The sequence below is a fragment of the Acomys minous genome (genome assembly GCF_964271855.1).
Source record: "Acomys minous genome assembly, chromosome: 11".
In the NCBI taxonomy this organism is placed as follows: domain Eukaryota; kingdom Metazoa; phylum Chordata; class Mammalia; order Rodentia; family Muridae; genus Acomys; species Acomys minous.
The window spans coordinates 92,812,230-92,838,407 of record NC_140492.1 but is presented as its reverse complement, the minus strand read 5'-3'; the positions used below and the strand labels follow the sequence as shown (position 1 = coordinate 92,838,407).

Sequence of the window (26,178 nt, the reverse complement as noted above, 5' to 3'; positions counted from 1 at the left end):
GTAACAAAGAAGAATGGAGCATGACTTAGCTATCACATTTGAGATAGAGTTTATTTGATAATGCTAAGGTTTAGAAATAAGTTATTCTGCATGTAAGTCACATTTAAACAAAAGGTAGAAGGAACTGTCTTGAAGGGAGAGCTAAATTTTGCAGTAAACAAAAGTGATTTTTTTTTTGAGATTTTCAAAGGTTAAAACAATGTTGATTTAAATTTAATCTTGCTTCACAGGAGAACAAAGAACATTTAAAAGAACCATTTACATGGCCTTTTACATATCATTGTATTTACAGTGGCTTGATGGGCTGCAGAGGTGGCTCAGGGGTAGAGAGCATGCTTAACAAATCCCCTAGATTCCATCACCATCATCACCACCAAGAAAAGGGGTCGGCGGGGTGGGTTTGAAAAACTTATAAAAACGTATTTAATGCTTACATAACAGTAGAAAAGCTCTTATTTTACAAAATGGTAACAGAGAAGACTGATGTGTACCTGTGTACTTCCAGAAAAGAACACAGGAGAAACCAGACGAATTCCTGTACTGATAATGGCTAGGGATGAAACTCAGGTGGTCGGAGTCGCTACAGTATGCACAGGGGTCCAGGTTCAAGCTTTACGAGTGCTGGGCATCATGGTATATGCCTGTGACCCTAGCACTTGGTACTCCTAGCTACATAGGGACTTTGAGGCCAGCCTGGGATACAGGAGTTCCTATCTCAAATAAAACCATATAAAAACAAAATTCACTAGTTCCCTGTGGCTCTTCACGTAAAGCGAAATATTTGAATGTTGGGGAACGAGGCATTATTACCACTTGATGGCAGTATTACCAAAAATTTACAGTATGGTTTTATAAGCCTTTAGAAAAAGGGTAAGTGTAACCCCTAGAGTTAAGAAGTAAGATGAATGTAACAATGTCCTTAATGGAGGAAGCACAAATTCTTTTTAAAAGGAAAGCTCATTTATAAGGCACAATTAGACATACTTTTAAATGTTGTGGGTTTCATTTCCGTACTAAAGGAAGTGATGCTACTGATCAGTGTTGGGAACAGGGCGCTCAAGGCAGCTCTGCTGGGACGGCCTCCTCTAAGTCTCTGAAGTAGGCTGTCTGGAAGCCAGTAATGGCAAAGGGAGGTGAAGAATAGTATCAGTAAAAGACTTTAAACTCATTTTACTGTTATAATTTATTTGTTTTCAGGCATTTGTAGTCCAGGCGGCCTTGAACTTAGTATCCTGCCTCTACCTCTCATGTGCTGGGATTACAGATACATGCCACTGCACTCAGTTTACTGCTGCACTTCTCTGTTGATGACACCTACTGTTAGGTACTAAACTTTGCTTACCATTCTCCCCCGTCCCCCCAGAGACAGGTTTTTCTGTGTGACTTTGGCTGTCCAGGACTCACTTTGTAGACCAGGGTGGCCTCAAACTCGCGTTGATCCACCTGCCTGCTTCCTGAGTGCTGGGATTAAAGGTGTGCGCCACCACGCCTGGCTACCATTTATTAATCTTGATGGTATACTTAAGATTGAATTAAGATGTAACTTGATAGAAGAAAGACCACTCAGTTACATTAGGAAAAGCAAATGAAAATAGGGAAAATTTCATTAAGAAGATAGTTAAGTAGTCGTTTCACACTTTCATTTGAAAGGCTATTTTATAATATTAAGGAATGTAATATCTTTTATTTATTTATTTTGTTTTTAAGGATCACTAAACCTATAAGGGCACGTTTTGGAAATACGTACCAATCCATTATTTAATACTGAATTTGAGTTGTAATAAGGGAACTTACCTATAAGGAATGTTATTTCCCTGAATTTAGCACATGTCAATTTGTCTCACCCCCAGGATTAGAAATATTCCAAGAAAAATCAAAAGTTGTTTTAAAAAATGGCCTTTAACTAAAATACAAAAATACAGTTTTGTATCTTTTAAAACATGATTTACATATTTAGCAGTATTAAACTCCCAAATGTGAAACAGTCCTTCGTTATAGTGAGTCTCCTTTACAGAGCACACTTTACTTGACAGTGATATTTATGATGCTGACATCTTCGTAAGGCTTGTCTGTTTTGGGATTGACTTTAACATTGGAAATCCTCTGCACAACCTCCATTCCTTTGGTCACTCGTCCAAACACGGTGTGCTTATTATCAAGCCAAGGCTGTATTGGAGAACAAAAGGAAAATTTTGGTAAATCCTATTTTATGAAATCATATCCACTAAATGAACAAACAAATGAGAATTTAAATTTTACTTAATTTTATTATATATTTAAAATAAAGTGCAATACTTTTTAAACAACGAATACTCAATTTTTAAAAGTTATTTCTAGTTTATATGGGAAAGGTAAAAAGCCTTTAGTTTTTCCTTGGTATCCCTGGGGGATTAGTCGGCCCACCATAACACATAGAAAGACGCTAAGGTCCCTTGTATAAAATGGCACAGAGCTTAGAACACCCAGCATAAATGCTGCCCTATTGGTTAATAGTATTGTTTAGGAATTATTGACAAGAAAAAGGCAGACACTGTTTTTCTTTTTGAGTTTGAGTCTGGATGCTCAAATCTCTAGATGAGGAAACAATATAAAAATTTTAATTAAATATCTTTATTATTTAGGCCCAAGGGAGTTGGAAGATATCTAACCCATGGTAAGTTGCTTTGGATGGCTTGACTCCAAATGTTTTCTAAAGGAATCTCACATGAAGAAGTAAGACTATCTAGAAAGGTTTAAGAAGCTACTTTGGCATGACGTGGAAGTTGCATGGTGGCTCTGCTACTTTATCGAGTCAAATGCTTCTTCCTCATTACTGAGAGCTGGGAACACTGACACTGAGAGTCCAGAGAATGCCGCAGTAGACTGTGAGCCTGGCAGATCCTCACAGAGCCTTCTTTATTATTTGGTACATAATTTTGCTTACAATGCATACTTTCTGCTTTTGGAGAACTATATATAAATAGAGCCAGGTAACCTTACACTGAGTCTCACCAATCTATACTGCAGCTGTTAGTCTTCTGGGTGTAATACGGTCTCAGCCACAGAATTCCTTCCTAGAAGCAACTAATCATGACTCACCAGATACAAGAAATTGTGAAGAATGTATTTTAAAATTCAGAAGTGAAACACTCTTAATTTCTCTAATCAAAAAATGAAGCTAGGCATGGCATCACACCTCTGACACCAGCACTTGACAGGCTGAGGCCAAGGTAGGAGAACTGTAGGTTAAAGGCCAGCTTGGGCTACATATAAGACATTGTCTTAAAATAAATCAGTAGCAATTAAAAAAAAAATCAAAGGATGAGAAAATTGGCCAGGAGAGTTGAAATAATTTGCTGTAGGTTGTATAAAATTAGTAGTGGCAGACCAGAAACTCACGTATCCTGAACGGGGAACATTGTATTTCCTACTACACAGAAATATTGTTCCTAAACTCACTTGTTACTTAGTTTAAATTTTCATCCCTAAGTACTTTTCATTTTTCTGGACAGATACAATAGTACAGAGAACAGAATAATACAGAGCCCTTATTAAACTCACATTTTTAGACTATACACTATAATTAGCCTTCATTCACAGTGTACTGCACTCACCGTTGGTACTACCGTTATGAAAAACTGTGATCCATTTGTATTTGATCCAGCATTGGCCATGCTGAGTGTGTACGGTCTGTCATGTCGTAATGTTGAGTGAAATTCATCTTCAAATTCTCCTCCCCATATGCTTTCTCCTCCCATACCAGTGCCTGTTGGATCTCCTGTCTGAATCATGAATCCCTGTTAACAGAAAAGATAAAAATACATCATGTTTATATATGTAATCCGTGTGTGTATGATTGCAGTTTTGTATCTCTTTGTCAAGAGAGCTTTGTAGTCAGTGAAATCTTCCAAATTTTTTAAATCACAGCATCATTAGATTAAACCCATAGTAAGTGTGGATGTTTTATTTCCACTGCTGAATTACTACTTACTCAGTGATTGAAACAAATATGCAAATTTTTATGTGCATGCATTATCCTTCCTAATTGTCCACAGAAGATTTTAGGATTTATATAGTATCTTGTGTCTTATACGTGTTGCTCTCTAATCTTCCCTTTCCTCAAATCCTCTGGATTTCCTAGAGGACCATTTCCCTCACTTCATCAGAACTTTAGTATCTCGTTTTTTTTCCTTTTCCCATTTCTGACCTATCAATGACCAATCACTCTGTGCAAAGCTGCACAAAATTCTGCAACCAGGCTCCCTCTTGTTAGGTTCCCAGAGGCTACCTGTCGTTACAGCTCTTCTGTTTCCTGGACCTCTACCTCATCTAGCTCCTAGGTTAATAGATATCCCGTGACACGTTCTTCTACCCTTTCTTCAGCTGCTGACAAAGTGCTGGTGTGTTGTTTCTAAAACGGTAGTCATGCCTTTTCCTGGCCTTGACGAAGCATTCATGACCATCCGCTCTTTTGGCTGCCACCATCCATTTCTACCTTACCTTTTTAAAAAAAAAAAAAAAAAAGATCATTTATTATGTACACAAGGTTCTGCCTGCATGTGTGCCTGCCTGCCAGAAGAGGGCAGCAGATCATGTTATAGATGGTTGTGAGCCACCATGTGGTTGCTGGAAATTGAACTCAGGACCTCTGGAAGAGCAGCTGGTGCTCTTAACCTCTGAGCCATCTCTCCAGCCCCTCTGCCTTATCTTCTAATAAAGTGGTGTATGTTAAAGAAGGATTAGGGGAGGGGGAGGGGAGTAAGAGGGAGGGTAGGACTGGGAGAGACAAGGGAGGTGGTTATGACTGATGTAAAGTGAATAAGTTTTTAAAAAAGGATTCACAAGACTTAAGCTCTTGTTATATAATAACAGTTTGTTTAAATCACATGAAATTTGTGTAACTTACTTTAATTATACGATGAAATGTATGCCCATTGTAATAACCATTTCTGCTGTGAACACAGAAGTTTTCCACAGTCTTGGGACACCTATTATATATTAAAAATATGAAATTACTATTTTTTTTTGAAGTTCCATTTTTCTAATGTTTGCGAGGTCGTCTTAACACTTCAAAATAGTTTATCATAATCTGATCACAGGACAAATGACAGTGGGAAGGGCAGGTAAGTACTGGCGTATTTTTTTTTTAAACTGGTGTATTCTTACATTACACTTTAAATGACTGCTTTTTTTGATGATAGTGGTACTTTAAGGTCGATGTAGCAGCTTAAAATCCCAAAAATAAAACCTCAATACACACACTCACACACACAGACACACACACACCCCTGGCCTGGCCTGGCCTGGCGGCACACACCATTAATTCCTGTACATGGGAAGCAGAGGCAGGCAGATTTCTGAGTTTGAGGCCAGGTTGGTCTACAGAATGAGTCTAGGACAGCCAGGCCTGTCACACAGAGAAACCCTGTCTCAAAAACAAAAAAGAAGACACACATACACATGGTTATATTTATTTCTGGGAAAAGTAGTTCTCTTATAAAGACAATGTTATATAGTTTAGTGATTCCTGCACCTATTCATGGAAATGGCGTCTTGAATTGAATCAACTTTAAGTGACAATCATTCACTAAGAATTTAAAATGTTTAGTTATTACTAGTCTATTACTAATGTAATGATATTGTTTCATAATTTTTTCATCATCACACAACACTCCTCAGAATTGAGGCTAGAGGGCATCAAAAGAGTCTTGCCGCAAGTACTAAGGCAGCAGGTTAAAGATGCCTATGTACCAAGCAGTTAAAAAGGGAATGTTAAGGTGCTTATATCCAAAATAACTACTTTTAGTTGAAAATATAAAAGACAATATCCCTTGTAGATCAAGGAAAATCAATTTGACAAATATTTTAACTGTCCAGAATATTTTTCAAATGTAGAAAGAATTTAAAGTCCATATGTTTTTCATTACAATTCACTTTTAAAATTGTAATAGGTGTCCAACAGACACCAGAAAAGAAAGATTATCCTCATCTGAAGGATTTGGTTCGGGAGGAAAGTCGTCTACTGACCTCACTGGATGTTCAGTTATTGGAAGGTAACAGTAGTACACACTGGCATGTCTTTACAGTTTACCTCCAGCACTTTTCTGTTTGTATGGTGTTGGATACCTGTGCATGTTCAAGAACTATCCTGTTACTGACACCACTTTCATAGCCAGCATATTTTTGTCCTCATAATAGGCTTACATTAAAATTCATCTTTTTCTCTAGAAGAACTTATGTATCAGAATGCTAAGTATTAGATATTTTATCCAAACAAATAATTCAAAAATCTGTGAAAATAACAAATGGAAGTTATACTCCAAATAAATACATTGACATAGGAATTTGTGTAAGACAACAAAAACTATACGTACTCAACAGGAAAAAGTTTGGTGTGAATGTCTCCCATGCTTGTATGGACAATGGCACTGTCTGACACTCGCTTTGGCCCTTCAGCTTGAGTGGCTGCCATGACTTCTTCTTTAGAAGGCTTCTCGTTAAAAACATCTCGGTCAGAATCTGCACTTTTTGTGTCTTCTGGTTCTCGTTTGGTAAACTCAAGAAAGAAAATGTGAATGGATGAATTTTAAAACGTATCTGGTAAAAATTTATAAAATTGTACTTTTTAGAGACAGTAAGAATTCATAAAAGACCTGGGTTAACCTCAGAAATCAGGAAAGTAAAAACCAACCATATTCTAGAGAGGGGAACAGGAGGATGCCGTGATGTGATGTGGGGAAGGGAAGATGAGGAGGGAGCTTTAACTGGGGAGAGGGAGTCAATAACAATACGGATGTCTGAAAAGGTCATAAGTGAGTTTTTTATTTACTCAAAATGTATAACAGACACACACACACACACACAAGTGCACACACAATACAATTTGGGCTGACAGTGTACCTAGCTCCAAGAACCATAGATAACAAAAAAGATCTCAGTACCAGAAATGAGTTGTGGGTCACTGGAGCTCAAGGAAACCCCACAAACAACGCAGATTATTGCTATTGCCAATGGCTGCCTCTCAGCAGCTGAAGGTAGGAGGACCCTATTGCTGAAGGCTTCATGCACTTTGGACACAGGACTGAGGATCTGAGTTGGTTCTCACCTGAAAGCATCCACCCTAAGCTTTCACAGTACTGGAAGGAGGGAAGCAGCCAGTAGTCCTACCTAGCCGTGCCATGATCTACAGCAGTGGTCAGAATAGTATGATACCCCAAGGGGCACTCATACCTTGGAGGTAACCAACAGCTGTCTAATAGGACTTCAGGCCCATACAATCATGTCTGGTGTGGAAACCCAACTCCTGAGGTAGGAGGGTCATGGATCTTACAGGAGAACCTTATACCACCACTTTACTAAAACAGCATAATTTCTTTTTCTTTTCTTTTTTTAGATTTATTTATTATTATGTATATAGTGCTCTGCCTGCATGTACACCTGCAAGCCAGAAGAGGGCATCAGATCTCATTATAGATGGTTATGAGTCACCATGTGGTTGCTGGGAATTGAACTCAGGACCTCTGGAAGAGCAGTCAGTGCTCTTAACCTCTGAGCCATCTCTCCAGCCAACAGCATAATTTCTAATTGCATTCTAAAGCCTATCCTTATATCCACAGATAAGTAAAGCTGTCATTCCTTATAAAAGAAACTTGCAACAGATGGAAACTTACAGAAACCCAAAACAAAATGCAGACGGCAAGCGATGATGTAGTGTCCAGCTCCAATGGATACATCTATTACATAACTCTTCTATCTAAGGGTGAGTGAACGTCATGGAAGAGGAGCAGCGGGCAGTAAGACTGTAAGAACGTATGGACCAGGAAATCTGCCATAAGATTGTGGTTCCCAGAAATGATAGGGAAGCATCACCCATGATACCTTAACAACATGGCAGCCTAAACAATACCTAAATAAGTATAGCACCAATAGCCATGCTACCGTGGAATGGGGAGTCTCTCAGTCCTCTCACCCTTAGGAATTGCAGGCAACTAAGGAATATTGGAAACAAGAGAAACAGTTTTCTCCAGAGATTAATCCTCTAATTGGTTACCCCACAGCAATTAGCTCTGAAATCATATACATGCAAGTAACAGTAAAAGGACTGAGCAAACTGTATTTACATATTTATGCATATATATGACATATGTGTAATATCATATATATTTGGAACAATAATAAGGAGATCATCCTTGAGAGGGAATAAAGAAGGGAGTAACTGGAAGGCTTGGAAGGAGGAAAGAGAAGGGAGAAAATTATGTACTTATATTTTAATTTAAAAAAAAGCAATCTACATTATAGGGCTCATTTTCTAACATAAGAAGGTAAGGCAGTAAAATTATTTTCATATTTATATATTATCCAAACAAAGCAACACTGTAAACATGCATGATTTCAAATGGGATATAATTTCCTTTGGGTTGAATTTGTCTTGTTTACACATATAACAAGGTAACCTGTATTTGTGATAATTCCTTAGTTTTGTAGTCATAGCCAGCAATGTATTACTCACTTTTCACAAGCATACTGCCTGCATATGAAATCCATTTCTGCCATTTACTAATTATGTGACCTAGACAAAGTGAGTTTTTTCATTTCCTCATTAATAGGGATAATATATGTACTACAACTGTGAGACCTAAATACACCCCATCCCTAACAACAGTTCCAAATACTTTTACAAGGTGACATACATTCTTAGGACTAATATAAATAGAACCCAGGCCTAGGTAGGGAGAATAGTCAAAGATGGATCAGTAAAGGGTTTTTAACCACACTCCTATCCACAGAGTCCCATATAATCTACCTAAACATAGACTGTTGGGAAAAAGCATGCCATTTTGAGTGAATTACATAAGTCTCAGAATTCTTTGGGTATAAGGAGAACTGAGGGGACCAGAAAGATGGTTCAGCGGGTCAGAGCACTGGCTTCTCTTTCAGAGGACCCAGCTTCAATTCCCAGCACCCACTTGGTAGCTCACAACTGTCCATAACTCAATTTCCAGTGGATCCGACTCCCTCACACAGATATCCATGTAGGCCAAACACCAAATGTACTTAAAAGTTAAAAAAAAAAAAAAAGATTGATTAAAAAAAAAAAAAGAACTGAGAAAAAGCTTTTAGACAGGAGAACTCTGGACTTCTCAAGGCTGTTATTTGCTCCGAGTAAGTGGAAATCCTGACCCCTAAGTCAGCTCTACCTTATGTAAACAGAGCTGATTAAAGATAGAGCTAGCATTCCAGTTCCTGGTTTTCCTAATTCCATGGAAAAACAAAACAAAACAAACAAATAAAATAACCAGATTAGAATGTTTTCACCTTAACATCTTCCTTAGCTTTCAAAGGAGATAAGCACCATACTTACAGATTTATAAAATGCTTAAAAAAATCTTGGTTTAGTGCATATATGAACTAATAATGTACTTCTTTTTCTGTTGGATTTAAAACAAGGAATATAAAGTTCATAAGTATGTTACTATCTTAGCATTCCTTAAAGATACAGACATTTGATATACTGAAAAATTATTCAGATTGTTGTATAGATGGAACTTCTGAATAAAAAACTCTACTCCTCAAACCTTAAAACTGAGCATGACTACTTCCACCATCTAACATGACCTGGGGAAAGAAAGGCAAATAGTAACTTAAGAAGTAAAATTTTTAATGAAATAGATGAAAGCATTAGTGCTTGCAGTTTTATTATGTATTAAGAATTATCTTTGATAATTTTAACTTCATTAGTAGCTAAATTATAGGTCAAGAGAAGATCCAACTATTTTCATTTAGTATAAATTCATGAGTTTTTAGTTATGACTCTGAATGTTCTAAGTAAAATTCCCATGTTAAAGAATTTATCTGTGTTAGGTTAAAAGCTTGGCTGTGGTAGGGAAACTGCTATTTCATACATTTATCAATTGTGTTAGCTTGACCTCATCACAGATGCTTGCAATTCATATAGACATCAATGAATGCACACATAATCAGTCAGTCATTTGATTAAGTTATTTTATGCACCTAATAGTGAAGCCACAGTACTCCATATTTATTGATATTAAGTTCCTGGAGGAAGAAAACGGTGTCCCATTTCTTCCAACACAGATTACTGATTTATCCCCTCAAAGCATGCTGCATATGAAGGAAGCATCAGAAAAGAACAAGGAGGTGCACACAACACAGTATTGATGGTAAAAGATTTTCAAACTGACATTTTATGTAAAATCAGAATGTGTGACAGGAAGAAAGAATAGCTAAAAATAGTTTAAAAATAACACTCAATTATTTCAAATAGAATGAATTTGATCTCGTCAGCATAGTAAATAAATAAAACCAAAGAAGGCTGAAGTCAGTTACAGACAACTGAGGAGTTGTGCAATGCAAAGGATACAATGCTACAACAGAGGTCTCTGTACTTTACATGCCCGGGTGGATATTACTGTTCATGAGTAGTTTAAAAGATGGCTTTTAGCCCAGTCTTAGTGTTCTCCTCCCAGTGCTGGGGACTGATCATAGAAATGTACACATGTACATACGTGTCTAAAGAGATATAAATTTTCTAAGTTCTGGGAAATATGTTCAAGTGAAAAGTTGAAAAACAAAACATTTAAAAATCCACAGCAAAAACTATTATAAACATAATTATGAACATAATTATTAGTTTCCTATCATCTCAGCACAGTGATAGAACTAGATGGGAAAACTTCAGACTTAATGGGAAAGAATGCAGAGATAGTTAGAAATCACTTCCTAGTTTAAAATTGTACAATGTTAATGTTGTTGGCTGGAGTTTTAGTTGTTTAGAAAGTTTCGTATCATCACTAATATTCTCTAAGAAAATAAAACTCCCAGCAAGGCTGGAAAAAACACTAATGTAACGGGCATCTCCAAGGACATCACATACCATATAAAATCGATTCTTCTTGAAAGACGTACAGACTATTGTTGGGTCGGCTTGAATATTCTGAAGAACAGGGTTTTCTGAAGCTTTCATCTCTATAGTGGTTGCAGCTCGATGCTTTTTGGCGATTCCCTGAAACAAAGCCAGTTGCATCACTCTAATATTTTCTTGCTTGCCTAAGATCCGTACACACCTGAAAAAACAATACAATTCTATAATTAAATTGATTTGCAGCCCCAAAGACTAGAATCTGGACCCTGTTTACCCACAGAAAAGCCAGGTAGGCCTGCATAGTCCCAGGGCTTTTGACGGGATCCACAGGGCAAATTGCCTAGCTAGGCTACACAAATCAGTAAGCTTGGGATCCCTCAGTAACATCATTTTACACCAACTTCTGACCACATGCATACACATACAGACACAACTGTACAAATGCATAGGTACTATACAAACATGCAAGGGAAAAAGACCCAGAAAGCTTGACACATGAGAATTAACCATCAGCTCTCCTGGATTAGGGTTTGGTTCAGTGTATAACGGCACTTGATGACAAGCCAGACGACTTGAGTTCCATCTGCAAGACGTCCATGTTAGAATAGGTGAACTGGGTCCAGTACGTTGTCATCTTGACTTTCGCACATGCTCTGAGACATGTGGTGTCCCACCCCCAAATACATAAACACATGTAAAAATATTTTTAAGACAGCTGGGAATAGTGGTGTATGACTTTAATCCCAGCACTTGGGAGGCAGAGACAGGTGGATCTCTGTGAGTTCGAGGTTAGCCTGGTATATAGGCAAGGCTAAGACTAATATTGTCTTTAAATAAAAAGTTTTGTTTTTTAAGTCAATTATCTATTTTCTATATCCAAAGGACTAGGAAAAGGTATTTTAAAATATCATTCAACCCAGTCACTCCCAAAGTATTTTAAATTGGTAGGTATTATTAGGTTCAAAAAAATCCAATCATCAAGAAAACAAAAAGCTAGAGACTGGAAGAAAATATCAGCAGAAGATGTATCTGATTAAGAACCATTATATATCATAGACAAAGAATTCTTACAAAATAATCCTAACAAAAACCAAGCAAGTAAAACTGCTTCAAAGCCCTTAGCAAATACCTTACCAAAGAAGACATACAAATGACAAGTTAGTATATGAAAGATGTTCTACATCACACATCACATAGAAACACAAACAAGAAATTACAACATGTTAGAAAAGCCCAAACCTAGAGCACCGAAGGATACCAAATGTCTGGAGCAACGAGAATTATTATTCATTGTTGGTGGGAAGGCAAAGGGTAGCTAGCACTTTGGAAAACAAAATGTAGTGTTACCATATGATCCATCAATTCAGCTCCAAAGGAGATGAAAATCTATACACACAGAGAGAACCCGCTGTAAATGAAGTTTAGAGCAGCTTTATTTACTACGAATGTCACAACCTGGAAGAAACCATGATGTCCCTTAGTAGCTCGCTGAACAGACAATTAAATTATGCGTACAGATGATGGGATAGTATTTAGTTCTAAAAAAAATGAGCTGTCAAAATATAGAAGGATGTAGAAGAATTTCAACTGTTATTATTAACTGAAAGGAACCAATATGAAAAGGCTATATGTTAGTGACTAACATTACATAATACTCCGGAGCAGAAAAACTAGGAGAGAGGACAAACATTACTAGTGAGCTGAGCATGGTGGCTCAAGCCTGTATGAAATCCTAGCACTAAGGCTGAAGCAGAGGGATTGCCCTGAGTTCAAGGCCAACTTGGACCACCCTGTTCCAATACAGAGCTACAATGTAAGACCCTGCCTTTAAAAACAAACAAAGCCCCATTCTCACCAATGGACAAGTCATCAAGACAGAAACTAAACAGAGAAATAGTGAAACTAACTGATGTTTTGAATCAAATGGACCTAACAGATACCTACAAAACATTCCATCCAAACAAAAAAGAATATACCTTCGTTTCAGCATCTCATGGAACATTCTCCAAAATTGACCATACAGTCCATCACAAAACAAGCCTCAACCAATACAAGAAAATTGAAATAAGCCCTCATATTTTATCATGGATTAAAGCTGGAACTCAACAACAGAAACAACAAAAAGCCCACCAACTCATGGAAACTGAACAATTCTTTACTCAATGGCCACTGGGTTGGGAAAGAAATGAAGAAATTAAAGACTTTCTAGAATTAAATAAAAATGATGGCACAATAGGCCCAAATTTATGGGACACAATGAAAGCAGTACAAAGAGTAAAGTTCATAGCACTCAGTGCCTTCATAAAGAAATTGGAGTGGGAAAAAAGAAAGAAAGAAAGAAAGAGAGAAAGAAAGAAAGGAAGAAAGAAAGAAAGAAAGGAAGAAAGAAAGAAAGAAAGAAACTGGAGAGATCTTATACTAGTGACATAAAAGCAAATCTGAAAGTTCTAGAACAAAATAAAGCAAACACACCCAAGGGGAGTAGAAGGCAAGAAATATTCAAACATAGGGCTGAAATCAATAAATCAGGAACAATACAAAGAATTAACAAAACCAAGAGCTGGTTCTTTTAGAAAATCAACAATACAGACAAACCCTTAGCCAAAGTAACTAAAAGGCAGAGAGAAAGTATCCATTTTAACAAAATCGTAAATGAAAAAGGGGACATAACAACAGATACTAAGGAAATACAAAATTACTTTAAAAACTTGTACTCTACAAAATTGGGAAATCTAAACAAAATGGATGATTTACTTTATAGATATCCCTTACCAAAGTTAAATCAAGATCTGGTAAACAATTTAAATAGACTTATAACACCTAAGGAAATAGAAGCAGTCATTAAAAGTCTCCCAAAAAGCCCTGGTCCAGATTAATTTAGCACAGAATTTACAAAACTTTCAAAGAAGAGTTAATACCAATACTCCTCAAACTATTCCACAAAATAGAAACAGAAAGAAACATTGCCAAACCCATTCTATGAGGCCACAGCTACCTGATACCTAAACCACACAAAGACTCCACAAAGAGAGAGAATTTCAGACCAATTTCCCTTATGAACATGGATGTAAAAATACTCAATAAAATACTTGCAGACAGATTTCAAGAACACATCAAATACATCATTCAACTCAGCCTCATTTCAATGTACAAAAATCCATCAATATAATCCACATAAAGAAACCACATTAGATACTGGAAAAGCCTTTGACAATAACACCCCTTATGTTAAATCTTGGAGAGATCAGGGATACAAGGCGCATACCTAAACACAACAAAGCAATATACTACAAGCAGATAGCCAACATCAAATTAAATGGAGAGAAAGTTACCCCAAGAATTATACCAAGGAACCCCTACAACTGATAAACACCTTCAGCAAAATGGCTGGATACAAAATTAACTTTAAAAAAATCAGTAGCCCTCTTTTATACAAGCGATAAAGGGGCTGAAAAAGCAATCAGGGCTACAATATCCTTCACAATAGCTACAAATAATATAAAATATCTTAGTTAACCAAGTAAGTGAAAGACCTGTGTGACAAGAACTTCAAGTCTCTGAAGAAGCCAAATTGAAGAAGATATCAGAAGATGAAAAGATCTCCCATGTTCATGGAATAGTAGGGTTAACATAGTAAAAATGGCCATCTTACCAAAGGCAATGCACAGAGTCAATGCAAATCCCATCAAAATTCCAACACAATTCTTTACAGACCTGAAAAAAAGCAATTCTCAAATTCATATGGAAAAATAAAAAACTTTGGGTAGCTAAAAAAAATCCTGTAAAATAAATGAACTTCTGGAGGAATCACCATCAGTGATTTCAAGCTGTATAGAGCAAGAGTAATAAAAACTGCATGGTATTGGCATACAGACAGATCAATTGATGGAATTGGATTGAAGATCGAGAAATAAACCCACATACCTATACACATTTGAGTTTAGACAAAGAAGCCAAAACCATACAATGGAAAAAAAAGAAAGCATCTTGGACAGATGGTGTTGGTCTTGCTGGATGTCTGCATGTAGAAGAATGCAAATAGATCCGTATCTATCACCCTGCACAAAACACAAGTCCAAGTGATCACAGACCTCGACATAAAACCAGATACACTAAATCCAATAGAAGAGAAAGTGGGAAAGAGCCTTGAACTCATTGGCACAGGAGACAACTTCCTGAACAGAACACCAACAGCTCAGGCACAAAGATCAACAATTAATAAATGGTACCTAATGAGGCTGAAGAGCTTCTGTAGGGCAAAGGACAATGTCAATAGGACAAAACGACAGCCTACAGAATGGGAAAAGATCTTTGCCAACCCTACATCTGCAGAGAGCTAATATCCAAAATATATAAAGAACTCAAGAAATTAGACATCAACAAACCAAATAACCCAATTAGAAAATGGGGTACAGAACAAAACAGAGAATTCTCAACAGAGGAATCTCTAATGGCCGAGAAACACTTAAAGAAACATTCAATGTCCTTAGTCATCAGGGAAATGCAAATCAAAATGACTCTGAGATTCCATCTTATCCCCATCAGACTGGCTAAGGTCACAAACTCAATGACAACATATACTGGGAACACTCCTCCATTGCTGGCGGGAGTGCAAACTTGTACAACCTCTTTGGAAATCAATCTGCTACCATTCTCAGAAAATTAGGAATAGGGCTACCTCAAGACCCAGCTATACCACTCATGGGCAAATATCCAAAAGATGCTCCACCACACAAGGACACTTGCTCAACTATGTTCATAGCACCATTATTCCTAATATCCTGAAACTGTAAACAACCTACATGTCTCTCAGCCAAAGAATGGGTAAAGAAACTGCGATACATTTACACAATGGAATACTACTCAGCCACTGAAAACAAGGACATCATGAAATTTGTAGGCAAATGAATGGGACTAGAAAATATCCTGAGTGAGGTAACCCAGACCCAGAAAGACATGTGTTTTTCCTTGCCATTATTCCACAAACAATATGGCACCACATTTATTTAGATAACCTTTATGATAGGAATTATGAATATTCTAAACATGACTTAAGTATAGGAGCATATCCATTTTAAATGAGGGCCTATTTGAGTATCCAGAGTTTGGAATCCATAAAGTATCCTGGTACAACTTCACGCATACCAAAGGTTGAGGGTAAAGTTTTAACTTGTTCCTATTATTTAAATCTTTTACAAACTTTCAATGTCTTATATTACTAGGAACTACAGGATAAATCTATTTATATGTAGGAATGTATAGCACAAAGCTTTTCTGAAAATAATCTATAAGTTCTTTTCTTTGCATACAGTCACAGTGTCTTACTGTAGATACTCTGAACTAACACCAAATGGGCTATTTGCACAAAAGACTTACTGTGGTTTTATGCATTTTAGCCCTGCCTTTATGTCTAGCAGGATGTGATGCTGAATTCTGTGGTTAAAATATTTGGCAACATTTAACACAAGACTGGCTCATTTAAATCAATAAGCAAAACACACACTGAAACTTGTTTAAAAAAAAAAAAGAAGAAAAACCCACCCACCCCAAACTTTGAAACTATGCATATTTTCTTTCCATTTATTTTATAAACATGAGTGGAAAGTTTTTACTTAAGATTATAAACAACTGAGAGACCACAGAAAAATCCAGTCAAAACATTTGGTTAAGTTTAGGTTTTTGGGGCCTTTCCATTTTCTTTGGAACAAACAAAACTCTCATTGTTTCCCTGATGGGGAAAATGATCCTCAATTACTGCATTTAAAATATATATATAAATCATGTTAAAGCTTACCGATTTGTTTCTACATTTATTACTTTAATGCCCAGCATTGTTCCATATAGCACGAAGTGTCCGGTTTCATCAAAGACGATGTTAATTAATCTTACAGCCTCCACCTTCTCCAGCTCTCGTTCTACAGCCATTCGTCGGCCAAATTCCATGTCTGGTAGCTGTTGCCTCATCTGCTGTAGTTCAGTAAACATCTAGGAAGTAAGCGAAGCATTAGCAAAATAACTACACATATATGTATACTTATATATATGCTCACACATACATGTATAAATTAAGACAGGAGCACTGACTAGAAACAGAAGACACTGCGGGTCAATAAGAATTTGCATATTCATATAATTTAAGAGACATTCTAAACCTCATAAACAGAACATTGCTGAGTTCAATCACCTACGTGATTGTTCCTGGCTGTGATTCCATTAGTCTGAAGTTTGAGGCAGGAGCACTGTGGGCTCTATGCTAGCCTGGGCTACACTCACTGCGTAGCCCAGCCTGGCCCACACTCACTGTGTCGCCCAAACCAGTCTCAAACAGAACAACATACAAATAAAAAAAAGTTGTATTTCAGGGGTATAACTTACTTGTAGGTTAAATGTTTAAAGTTCTGGGTGTGATCCCTGTCACTATCTGCCCCCCCCCTGCCCCACTCAAAAAAAAAAAAAACAAACCAAAAACCTATACTAATGGTAATTGATTTTTCTAACCTAGGAAACAAACACACTAAGCCAGTTGGTTTATATAAGTAGTGCTTCCTTTATAAAAATGATATGCCTGCTCTTTAGAAGTCTCAGAGTAGCACTTTCAATGAAATATAATGCAAGTCACATAAGCAATTAAAATTTTTAGTAGGTACATTATGCAAAGTAAAAAACAGTTGGAATTTATTTTATTCAAGCTAATGTTCACAAAATATTAACATTTCTATAAGATAAAAAAACAAAAAATGTTTTTCTATTACTGCTTTGGAGTCTTAAATGTATAATCCTTTCAGTGCATTTGTAGTTGGTCTAGATACAACAAGGAATCAACTGCCAGTCTATACTTGTAGTCCCAACATTTGGGAGGATGAGACAGAACAGCCTAGGCTATACAGGAAGTTCCAGGCCAGCATGGATGACAGAGTGAACCTCCTCCCCTCCCTTCCCCTCCTCCAAACAAAGTCAGTCATATGAATAGTAGCAATTTATGTTTAGGCAGTGCAGCTACACTTAGCCTGTGAAATCACGTGTAAGATTCATGGAAAGAACATATGGCAAATACTACATTTTGTTGAATAACTTTTTAAAAAAGGTTTGTGAGAGTGTGTGTGTGTGTGTGTGTGTGTGTGTGTGTGTGTGTGTGTGTGTGTGTGTAGGTAGATGTACATGTATTTGTGAGTGTCTGCAGAGGCCAAAAGAGAATTTAGGATGTCCTTGAGCTGGAGTTACAGGTAGTTGTGAACTGGCTGGCACGGGTCCTGAACTGGATCCTGTGCAGGAACAGTAAGGCACTCTTGATCACTGATCTCTCCAGCCCCCTGTTGAGTAATTGTTATTTTGTTAAGTCAAAATTATGATATCAGACACGGTTTCAAATTATTTTGATATTAGCAGTTATGATTAGTATTAGAAATATGTGTTTAGAAAAACACTTTTTATGGGTGCCCTTTATAGTTTAAAATTTTGGTTTATGTTTGATATTTACTGCACAATTTTCAAGATGGGGGCTACGTCATAAGTACTTTGTGTTAGTACTCAAGCCTTATAGAAGATAGGATTTTCTTATTCAGCATTTCAGACATGTAGGACATCCAACAGTAGAATTCAAAGCTCACTCTATTATAGATAATAAGCTAGACTTACATCCCATTTATTTATATATTTGTTTCATGTTTAGTTTAACTTTTTCTAGATGAGGAAATAAAAACATACAAAACTACAAAACCAAAAGGTATAAGAGTTTGAGTCATGAACACAGATCACGACTTACAGATCAGCTTCCTTGTCTCTCGTTACCACTTACGTATGTGCCCAGAATTGCCTAGAATGCTGACTACAAGATGCAGCTCTATGGACAGCCATCTAGCCACATACACGCATTCTGTTAAGTAGCCAACCTGGTAAGCAGCTCCACAGACTCTTTTTACAATACTCTGGCATTCAAAGCATGGCCTCTGTGATCGCAATGCACTGACCCATGTCACGGTCCTGTGCATTTCAGTTAATAAATACTAAAAGAGAAAACTTCACATTCAACTTCTTTTATGCTAGGACTAGGTAGTAGTTTTAAGTCACTCCAGTTTTTCCACTCATGCTAGGGTAGCCATCTCCACAACTCGAAGAAGAGCGCCCCTATGGAACGTAGGCTCCTGTTATTAGTACTTTCTGTATGTATAGTTATACTTATGTTTCCTATTGCAAATAATTGGCTTAACTGATACTTGGTTCTCTTCTCTCATGCTGAATCTCAGCTTCTGTCACAGCTTTAGTCCTAGTTTCCTCTTGATACGTTAGCCCGACCTCCTCAACACACACTGAATAGTGAGTCTCACATCATCCATGTAAAGAATTGCATCAATGTAAGATTAAAGACAACTGAGTAGTATCTTTAATGTGCTAAGAAAAAATAATCATCAATACAATCTATGCATAAAAATATCTTTTGTGAAATAGCAAAACATAAAGACGATTAGAAAAATAAAATCTAATTTAATTGTACTTACACTTAATGACTCATCAAAGACCCTCATGAGTTTTCCAGTTAAAAACCTGAAAATTCTAACTTTTCTGTCTGACCCAATGGTTGCTATTTTCTTCCCATCAGGGGAAAAGCATATGCTGGTTGGATACGCCTTACACTTGGCAAATTCATATAGGTCTGTGTCTGTTTTATACTCCCATTTCACGTTTTTAGGGAACTTATACTCATGTGGAGGTCCAGTCCAGTACTCAATCATTCCAGACTTGTCAGAAGACACCACTGCTTTGTAAACTGGGTTCAGCCTTATTTGAGTGAGAGGTGACACATGCAGCTTGTCAAAAACATGAAGTGGCTGGTTATCTCCTCGGCCATCATAAATGAAAATTTTTCCTGTACTCTTCTCAGAAGCAGCAACTGAGGATATGGCATCTCCTGGGCAATACAGCCACTCACACTGTCCAGGGAAATAGCTAAGGCAGTAAAAAGTTGGGGGAGAAAAAGAAAGGTCAATAGCACAAGCATCCCTCCCCAGCCGTCACCTAATCAAAATGTCTGGCCAAGCACACTGAGGAAAGAATCAGAACAGCCACTAAGTTCTGTTTGCTCTTTTTAACAGTGCTAGGGATAGAACCCAGGGCCCTCTGCATATGTGCACCCTACCTTTGAGTTAGACCCCAGTCTGTAATTTCCTCTTTCTAATCACAAGAGGAGAATCGCATACTTATTCCCATTGTGTAGATAGGAAGCTTAATCATTTCTGGGCCTTACGGTACTCTGAGGTGTCTGTAAAACAGTTTACATGCATACATTTTTAATGGGTTAGCCATGTAATGGCATATTTTGTAAATCCATGCTTGAGACTTTTATAATCAAAATAATTAGGTTCTGACGATGCTCAAAAGAAAACTATTGTCTTATCTTGATATTAAAACTATAGTATTGAATATGTTATATGATGAACAATGTGCAAAAAAGAACTTGATGTATTTAATCTACATATGAAAGTTATAATATGTGTTGTCTCCTGCAAAGTATTTTTGTTTTTTCGAGACAGGGTTTCTGTGTAGCCTTGGCTGTCCTGGATTTGCTTTGTAGATCAGAATCAGGCTGGCTCCAAACTCACAGAGATCTGCCCGCCTCTGCCTCCCAAGTGCTGGGATTAAAGGTGTGCGCCACCATGGTAGGCTCAAAGTAGTCATTTTTTTTTCTTAAAGACTTATTTATTACGTATACAGTGTTTTGCCTGTATGTACATCTGAACACCAGAAGAGGGCACCAGATATCATTACAGATGGTTGTTAGCCATGTGTTTTCTGGGAATTGAACTCAGGACCTTTGGAAGAGCAGCCAATGCTTTTAACCTCTCAGCCACCTCTCCAGCCCCAAAGTACTAATTTTTGTTACAATGTTATACCAACCACTATGGTGTTGAAATCTTCATTTAGAATTTCTATCAGTTCCTGAATATATAGGCTTTTTTGAGTACTCTCAAACAGCTAATATTCAGTTACTTGTTATTTTTTATTTTATATATTTTTTAGTTACTTGTTATTTTAAAAATAGCAAATGTCTGGGGTAGCAAACTGGGACATAAAAGAGAAGATCAAGTTAAGTAGTGGTATTTGTAGCCAAAAAAAGAAAAAAGAAAGAAATTAACTAAACAGAGTAACACTGGTTTTCTTTTGTGGCTCATAAAATCTGATTTTAAAATAAACTCCAAAATTTAGATTTGAATTATAAGGCATTATGCAGTTCACATTAGGACTTTCTAGATAGAGTGGGGACCTAATCTGATAGGCCAATGGCCTACTGTGAAGAAAAGAGGTCCTCTGCACTACTTCCTGTCTTCTTCAACCAAGTGAGGAAACGGTAAGAAGTAGGAAGAGCCTTCATACGAAATGAATCTGCTGGTTTCCAAAACTCCAGAGCCGTGGGGGTAAAAGCTTGCTTTTTAAAGCTGCCTACCTTAAAGTCTCGTTATGTCATTCAAAGAGAGCAAGTTCCCAAACATTCTGATAATGGTATAACCTTTAAGCTGATATTTATTCAGATATATATATTTTTGTTATGTTATCTTTTAAAAAGTACAAGTCTTATTACTGTGTTATCCAACCACAGTATGAACATCAGCATTACTATACTCTGAAGTTTAAAACCACGAGCAAATTCTAAAGTGACCTATAAACCACATAAGCCATGAGCTTGCGTGTTAGAAGTAAGTATACTATAGCAAGGAAGTTATTCTAACTCTCAGTAGTTAGGCATGATGGATCTTCATCAATTTACTAAGAGGTGTTAGCTGGACATGATGAACTTTTGTTGTGACACTGTTTGAAAATTTGAAGCCTGGCAGTGGTGGCACACACCTTTAATGCCAGCACTAAGGAAGCTGAAGTAGGCAGATCTCTGAGTTCGGGGATGGCCTGGTCTACAGAGCAAGTTCCAGGACAGCCAGGGCTATGCAGAGAAACGGTCTCAAAAAAATCAAATAAAAAAAGAAAGTTTATTAATGAGAAAAACCAGAGCAGAGGCCTCCAAACAACACAAGGATGTTCCCCCAAGTTTCCCATGTAAGACCCCAAATGGTGAGAGAATATATTCTGTTCAAAAGTTACCAAGGCTATGGGAAACTTTTGTTTACAGTTACTCTACTGAGTTAAATATACATACATACATATCTACATATAATGTAAGCTTTATAGAAAACTTACCCAAGCTTCAGCATATTGATCATGTCAAAGTTCACTACATCAAACACCTTCATTGCTTTATCATCACCCACAGAACAGAACAGTGCTCCCTCAGAGCTAACTGCAATACTCTCAATGATTCCTATTTTAAAAAATAAAATTAAAAGATTCTAGTAAGTACAAATAAAATAAATATGCACGACTCAAAGGAAACATCACAATATTTTAAAGGAAAGGTTAATTAGTATAAAAATTAATTAGTATAAAATTATGAAATTCTTACCAAGGTGACTACGAAAATGTTTAACAAACTCAATTCCTTCTTCTATTTTTTTCCAAAACTTAACATGTCCATCATGACTGGCAGTGATAATAAAATCTGTCCTGTATACATAAAAAATTTCACGTTAACTTCCAAAACAGATCTCTCAGTAATTTCAATTCAAACAGTGACTGATAGTATTTACTACTTTAATAATAGGCTTTTTTGTTTTTAAAGACACATTCTCACTATATAGTGTAAGTTAATTTCATACTAAGTGTAGTTTATAGTGGTCTTGAATTTGTGATTCTCCTGCCTGCCTGCCTCTTTAGTGCTGTGTTTACAGGTGTATGCTACCACATCTAGTTTAGAGTTTTGTTGTTTCGACTTTGTCTTTACATTTTCCGTTACACAGACCATTGTAGGAGTAAGAGCCACTAGTATTAACACCAGAGGTAGGTTCAGACTCCAACAAGGACTTACCACTAAATAAATAAATAATGAGTTGGGCTGGTGGGGTAACCCTGCAGTTCTAGCTACTCAGGGGGCTGAGGCAGGAAGGCTGCCTAAGCGACAGAGGGGGCAAAGCCAGCGTGCACAACTTAACAAGGGGGGGTTTGGCTCAAAACAGAAACCAAGAAATCTCTGTTGGAATCCTTACACTTTGGTATTTCTTACTGCTAAAATTACCTTAAAGGCAGTCTGTTAAAGAGAAAATTCTAATTTTCAGAAGATTATAAATACCTAAGCTGCCAGGCGTGGTGGCGCATACCTTTAATCCCAGCACTCGGGAGGCAGAGGCAGGCAGATCACTGTGAGTCCCAGAATAGCCTGGTTTACAAAGTGAGTCCAAGACAGCCAGGTCTACAAGAAAAACCCTGTCTTGAAAAACAAAACAAAACAAATAACAACAAACCCCCCCAAAACCCCAAACAAAGACCTAAACTAGTTCCAATACAGAAGAGTCCAACATAAATTTCTTTCGTATCTTATTCAATGTATTTTGAGAATTTTAAGAATCAAAGTTTTAAATAATATTTTCCTACCACATAGATAAAAACTGAAACCACTTATTGAGGACAGTGAATAAGTATTTTGCACTAAACTAAAATTAACTAGTTATACTAGTTAACTTTGACAACTAAATTTATTCACACTACACTGCATCCATAACTGGTGAATGGCTTTAGATTTACTTAACCACAAACACACCCACACACACCCACACACACCAACAACTTTTGTTAGAAAAGCAATACTAGTACGTGTAAGTTGTTTTAAACATTAACAAGTTTGCATTGTATTTGGTCACAATTATCCTGTTCTTAGAATATGAAGAGATTCACATCTGAAAAGCAGTTCATTTTAAGAGACCGAGAGCAGACTATCTGAAGTATTCCATCCAGTTTTGATAATCACTGTCAGTACCATCTAAGCCTGAACTGCAGCTCATCCAAATTTCCCCACTAGCCTCCTGCTCTCTTTGTACCTACTTTTTTTTTTCTTTTTAAATGTGTTCATCTCAGTACAGCCAAAATGCTCCTTTTAAACATACAAATGTGCCAGGTGCAGTGGTGTGTGCCTGTAATCCGAGCACTCAGGGAGGCAGAGGGAGGCAGACAGATCTGTTAGTTCAAGGCCAACTAGTCTACAAAGGTAGGCCAGGACAGCGAAGGCTACATCGAGAAAACTTCAAGACAAGTTTTAAACAAACAAACAAAAAAGCCAAAAAGCATAATAAACAAACAAATAAATAAATGTTATTCTTGCTCATGGGTTCAAAATCCAGATAAAGAAAAGAAATCTAGAACTTAGCAGTTCATTTTTGTTTTTTAGCTTCTCTGCCACTTAGCCTTTCTATTCCAGCTTCCTCACCCATAAAATGAATATTTTATGACTCTTAAAGCTATTCTGAAGATAAATGAGATAATTAATGAAATACACCTCAAAGAGTATCTAGACATATCATGAGTTAAAAACCTGGGGAACATTATTAATATTATTATCATCCTTTGAATTTTCCTATTTATTGCCCCCTCCCCCGCCCAGGGCTGGGATTAAAGGCATGCCCCATGCCCCACACCATCTGGCTCCTATTTACTGTGAAGGTCCTCTGATAATTCCAGGAGATCTGAGTTACCATCATCTTCTCTACAAACACCAAAGAGGCCAACTTATTACTAATCCCATCTTAATACACTTTGTTCTTTAGGAAACCATAACCATTATTGATTTTTATCACCAAATATACATACACATACTAAGATGGCAGTTTATAAAGGTATAACTCCAGTTCTGAGAGAGATCTGAAGCCCTCTTTTGGCTTCTGTAGGAACCAGGCACACACGTGGTGCAGAGACATGCAAAACACACACATAAGATTAAAATAATAAAAAAAAGTATGATACACTTACTTGGTGCATACCACATGTGTGATAACATCTCTGTGCATGTAACTGCGCTCATACATGGATGCACTAGGAAGATTATCAAGATAGACTCTTTCGAACTCTAGAACTGAGAGAGGGCGGTAAAAATTATTTTTAATGAATGAAATTAACATCATTATTTAGAATCTTCTAAATTTTTGTATTCTTGTCTAACATTTTATGGGATACAAAAAATTCAGTATTTGTTATACCAGTTATAAATTTTAAAATTTCAGAAGTTACTCTGACAGATTCCCAGGGATTATATAAATACTGTTCTAAAGACTGTATGTCTGTGCCAGATTCCAAGTATGTACAGATATACAATGTTCAAAAATCACTTCTCCCTCAACCTAGATGGCTATCTGTTAAGAAGCTAGCATGGTTAAAAGAGAACTTATTCCAGGTAGAGATACTTCATACGTGAGCAGGTGTGTAGAGGAACACATGCAAAGGGCCAAGGTAGGGTTTTGATGTGCTGGTCTTGTAAAGGGAGACAAAAAGATTTATAATCCATTCTTGGGAGTTTGGACTTTGTTCTGAAAACGAAAAGGTCTTAAGTAGTAGTTTCACAGTCAGAATTGAGCTTATTGAGCTTAACACACACACAGACACACAGACACACAGACACACACACCTAAGACATTTAAGAAAAAGTTCCTGGGGTGGGGGGCGGAAACCTTCAAAACAGTTAAGATTTATCTCTTTGCCAACCTTTAAATAAGGTGGTTATTCCACGTTAGTGGCAAATATTTTGTCTCGAGTATGGCTTCAAATCTAGCAAACTTAAGCAACTTTCCCTGGGCGTGAAAACCCATTAGTAAAGGAGTCAGGGTTGAAAACTTAAGTGTGGCGCATGTTTTATATTTCAGATCATTTTTCACTTTTCACTTTTCAAGCATGCTACATCGGAATCAGGAACTCGTACTTCCCATGGCAGCTATGAGGCCAATGAAAGCCCCCAACACAAACATCCAGGCAAGTACTAGTGACATCTATGGTAACTAGGCTGGGACCGACAGGGCTACACGCTTTGCAAAATATGTTCTATTAAGACCAATTTACTATCTGGGGGAGGAAAAAGAAGTTAAAGCCCGTCCGTTCTAAGCGCACAGACCCCCAATCTCGCTCCCGCTTGCTTGCACGCTAGAAATCAACCCTCCCACGCCCCCAAAGCAGCCTTCGAGTTTGATCTCCGGCTCTCCGCAGCTACCTTTCCTCTTCTTGGCCAGCGTTGCCTCCACCGGTAAAGGCCCAACCCAGCGCTCTTCATTCTCGTCATCATTTTCTTCTCTTCCCGCCACTGCCACTGCTAGTTCTCGCTCGCTGAGCTCCGTTTTTTCTGGTTCCTCTGGGTCCCGGCGCCTTCTTCTTCTCAGCTGCGAATCGTTACCACTCTCGGCCGCCATGTTGCCAGAGGCGTCAGAAGAGACGCGACAACCCAGTGACCCCAACCCCCCCGC

At 37.4% G+C, this 26,178-nt stretch overlaps 1 protein-coding gene and 1 long non-coding RNA gene across 2 annotated transcripts in view; both read right to left on the bottom strand.

The window, feature by feature from the left end:
• Window positions 1-26,178, bottom strand: part of LOC311609188 — a 79,855-nt gene that overhangs the window by 9,008 nt on the left and 44,669 nt on the right. The window lies entirely within an intron of this gene.
• PPWD1 (peptidylprolyl isomerase domain and WD repeat containing 1) lies at window positions 15-26,155 on the bottom strand. The gene is made up of 11 exons (XM_084802034.1): window positions 25,929-26,155; window positions 24,701-24,803; window positions 22,308-22,408; window positions 22,046-22,166; window positions 19,357-19,804; window positions 16,656-16,846; window positions 10,874-11,063; window positions 6,354-6,535; window positions 4,886-4,967; window positions 3,594-3,776; window positions 15-2,166 (listed from the first exon to the last, which is right to left on the bottom strand). Exons 1-11 carry the CDS (start codon window positions 26,122-26,124, stop codon window positions 2,023-2,025), a joined length of 1,941 nt encoding a protein of 646 aa, XP_084658160.1. The 5' UTR covers window positions 26,125-26,155; the 3' UTR covers window positions 15-2,022.

Coding starts and splice junctions, on each gene's coding strand:
- PPWD1 (XM_084802034.1), bottom strand. CDS start 26,124: ATGGCGGCCGAGAGTGGTAACGATTCGCAGCTGAGAAGAAGAAGGCGC. Junction 22,409..24,700: donor ACACATGTGGTATGCACCAA/GTAAGTGTATCA, acceptor TTATGTATACAG/GACAGATTTTATTATCACTG. Junction 11,064..16,655: donor ATAAATGTAGAAACAAATCG/GTAAGCTTTAAC, acceptor TTGTTTTTTCAG/GTGTGTACGGATCTTAGGCA.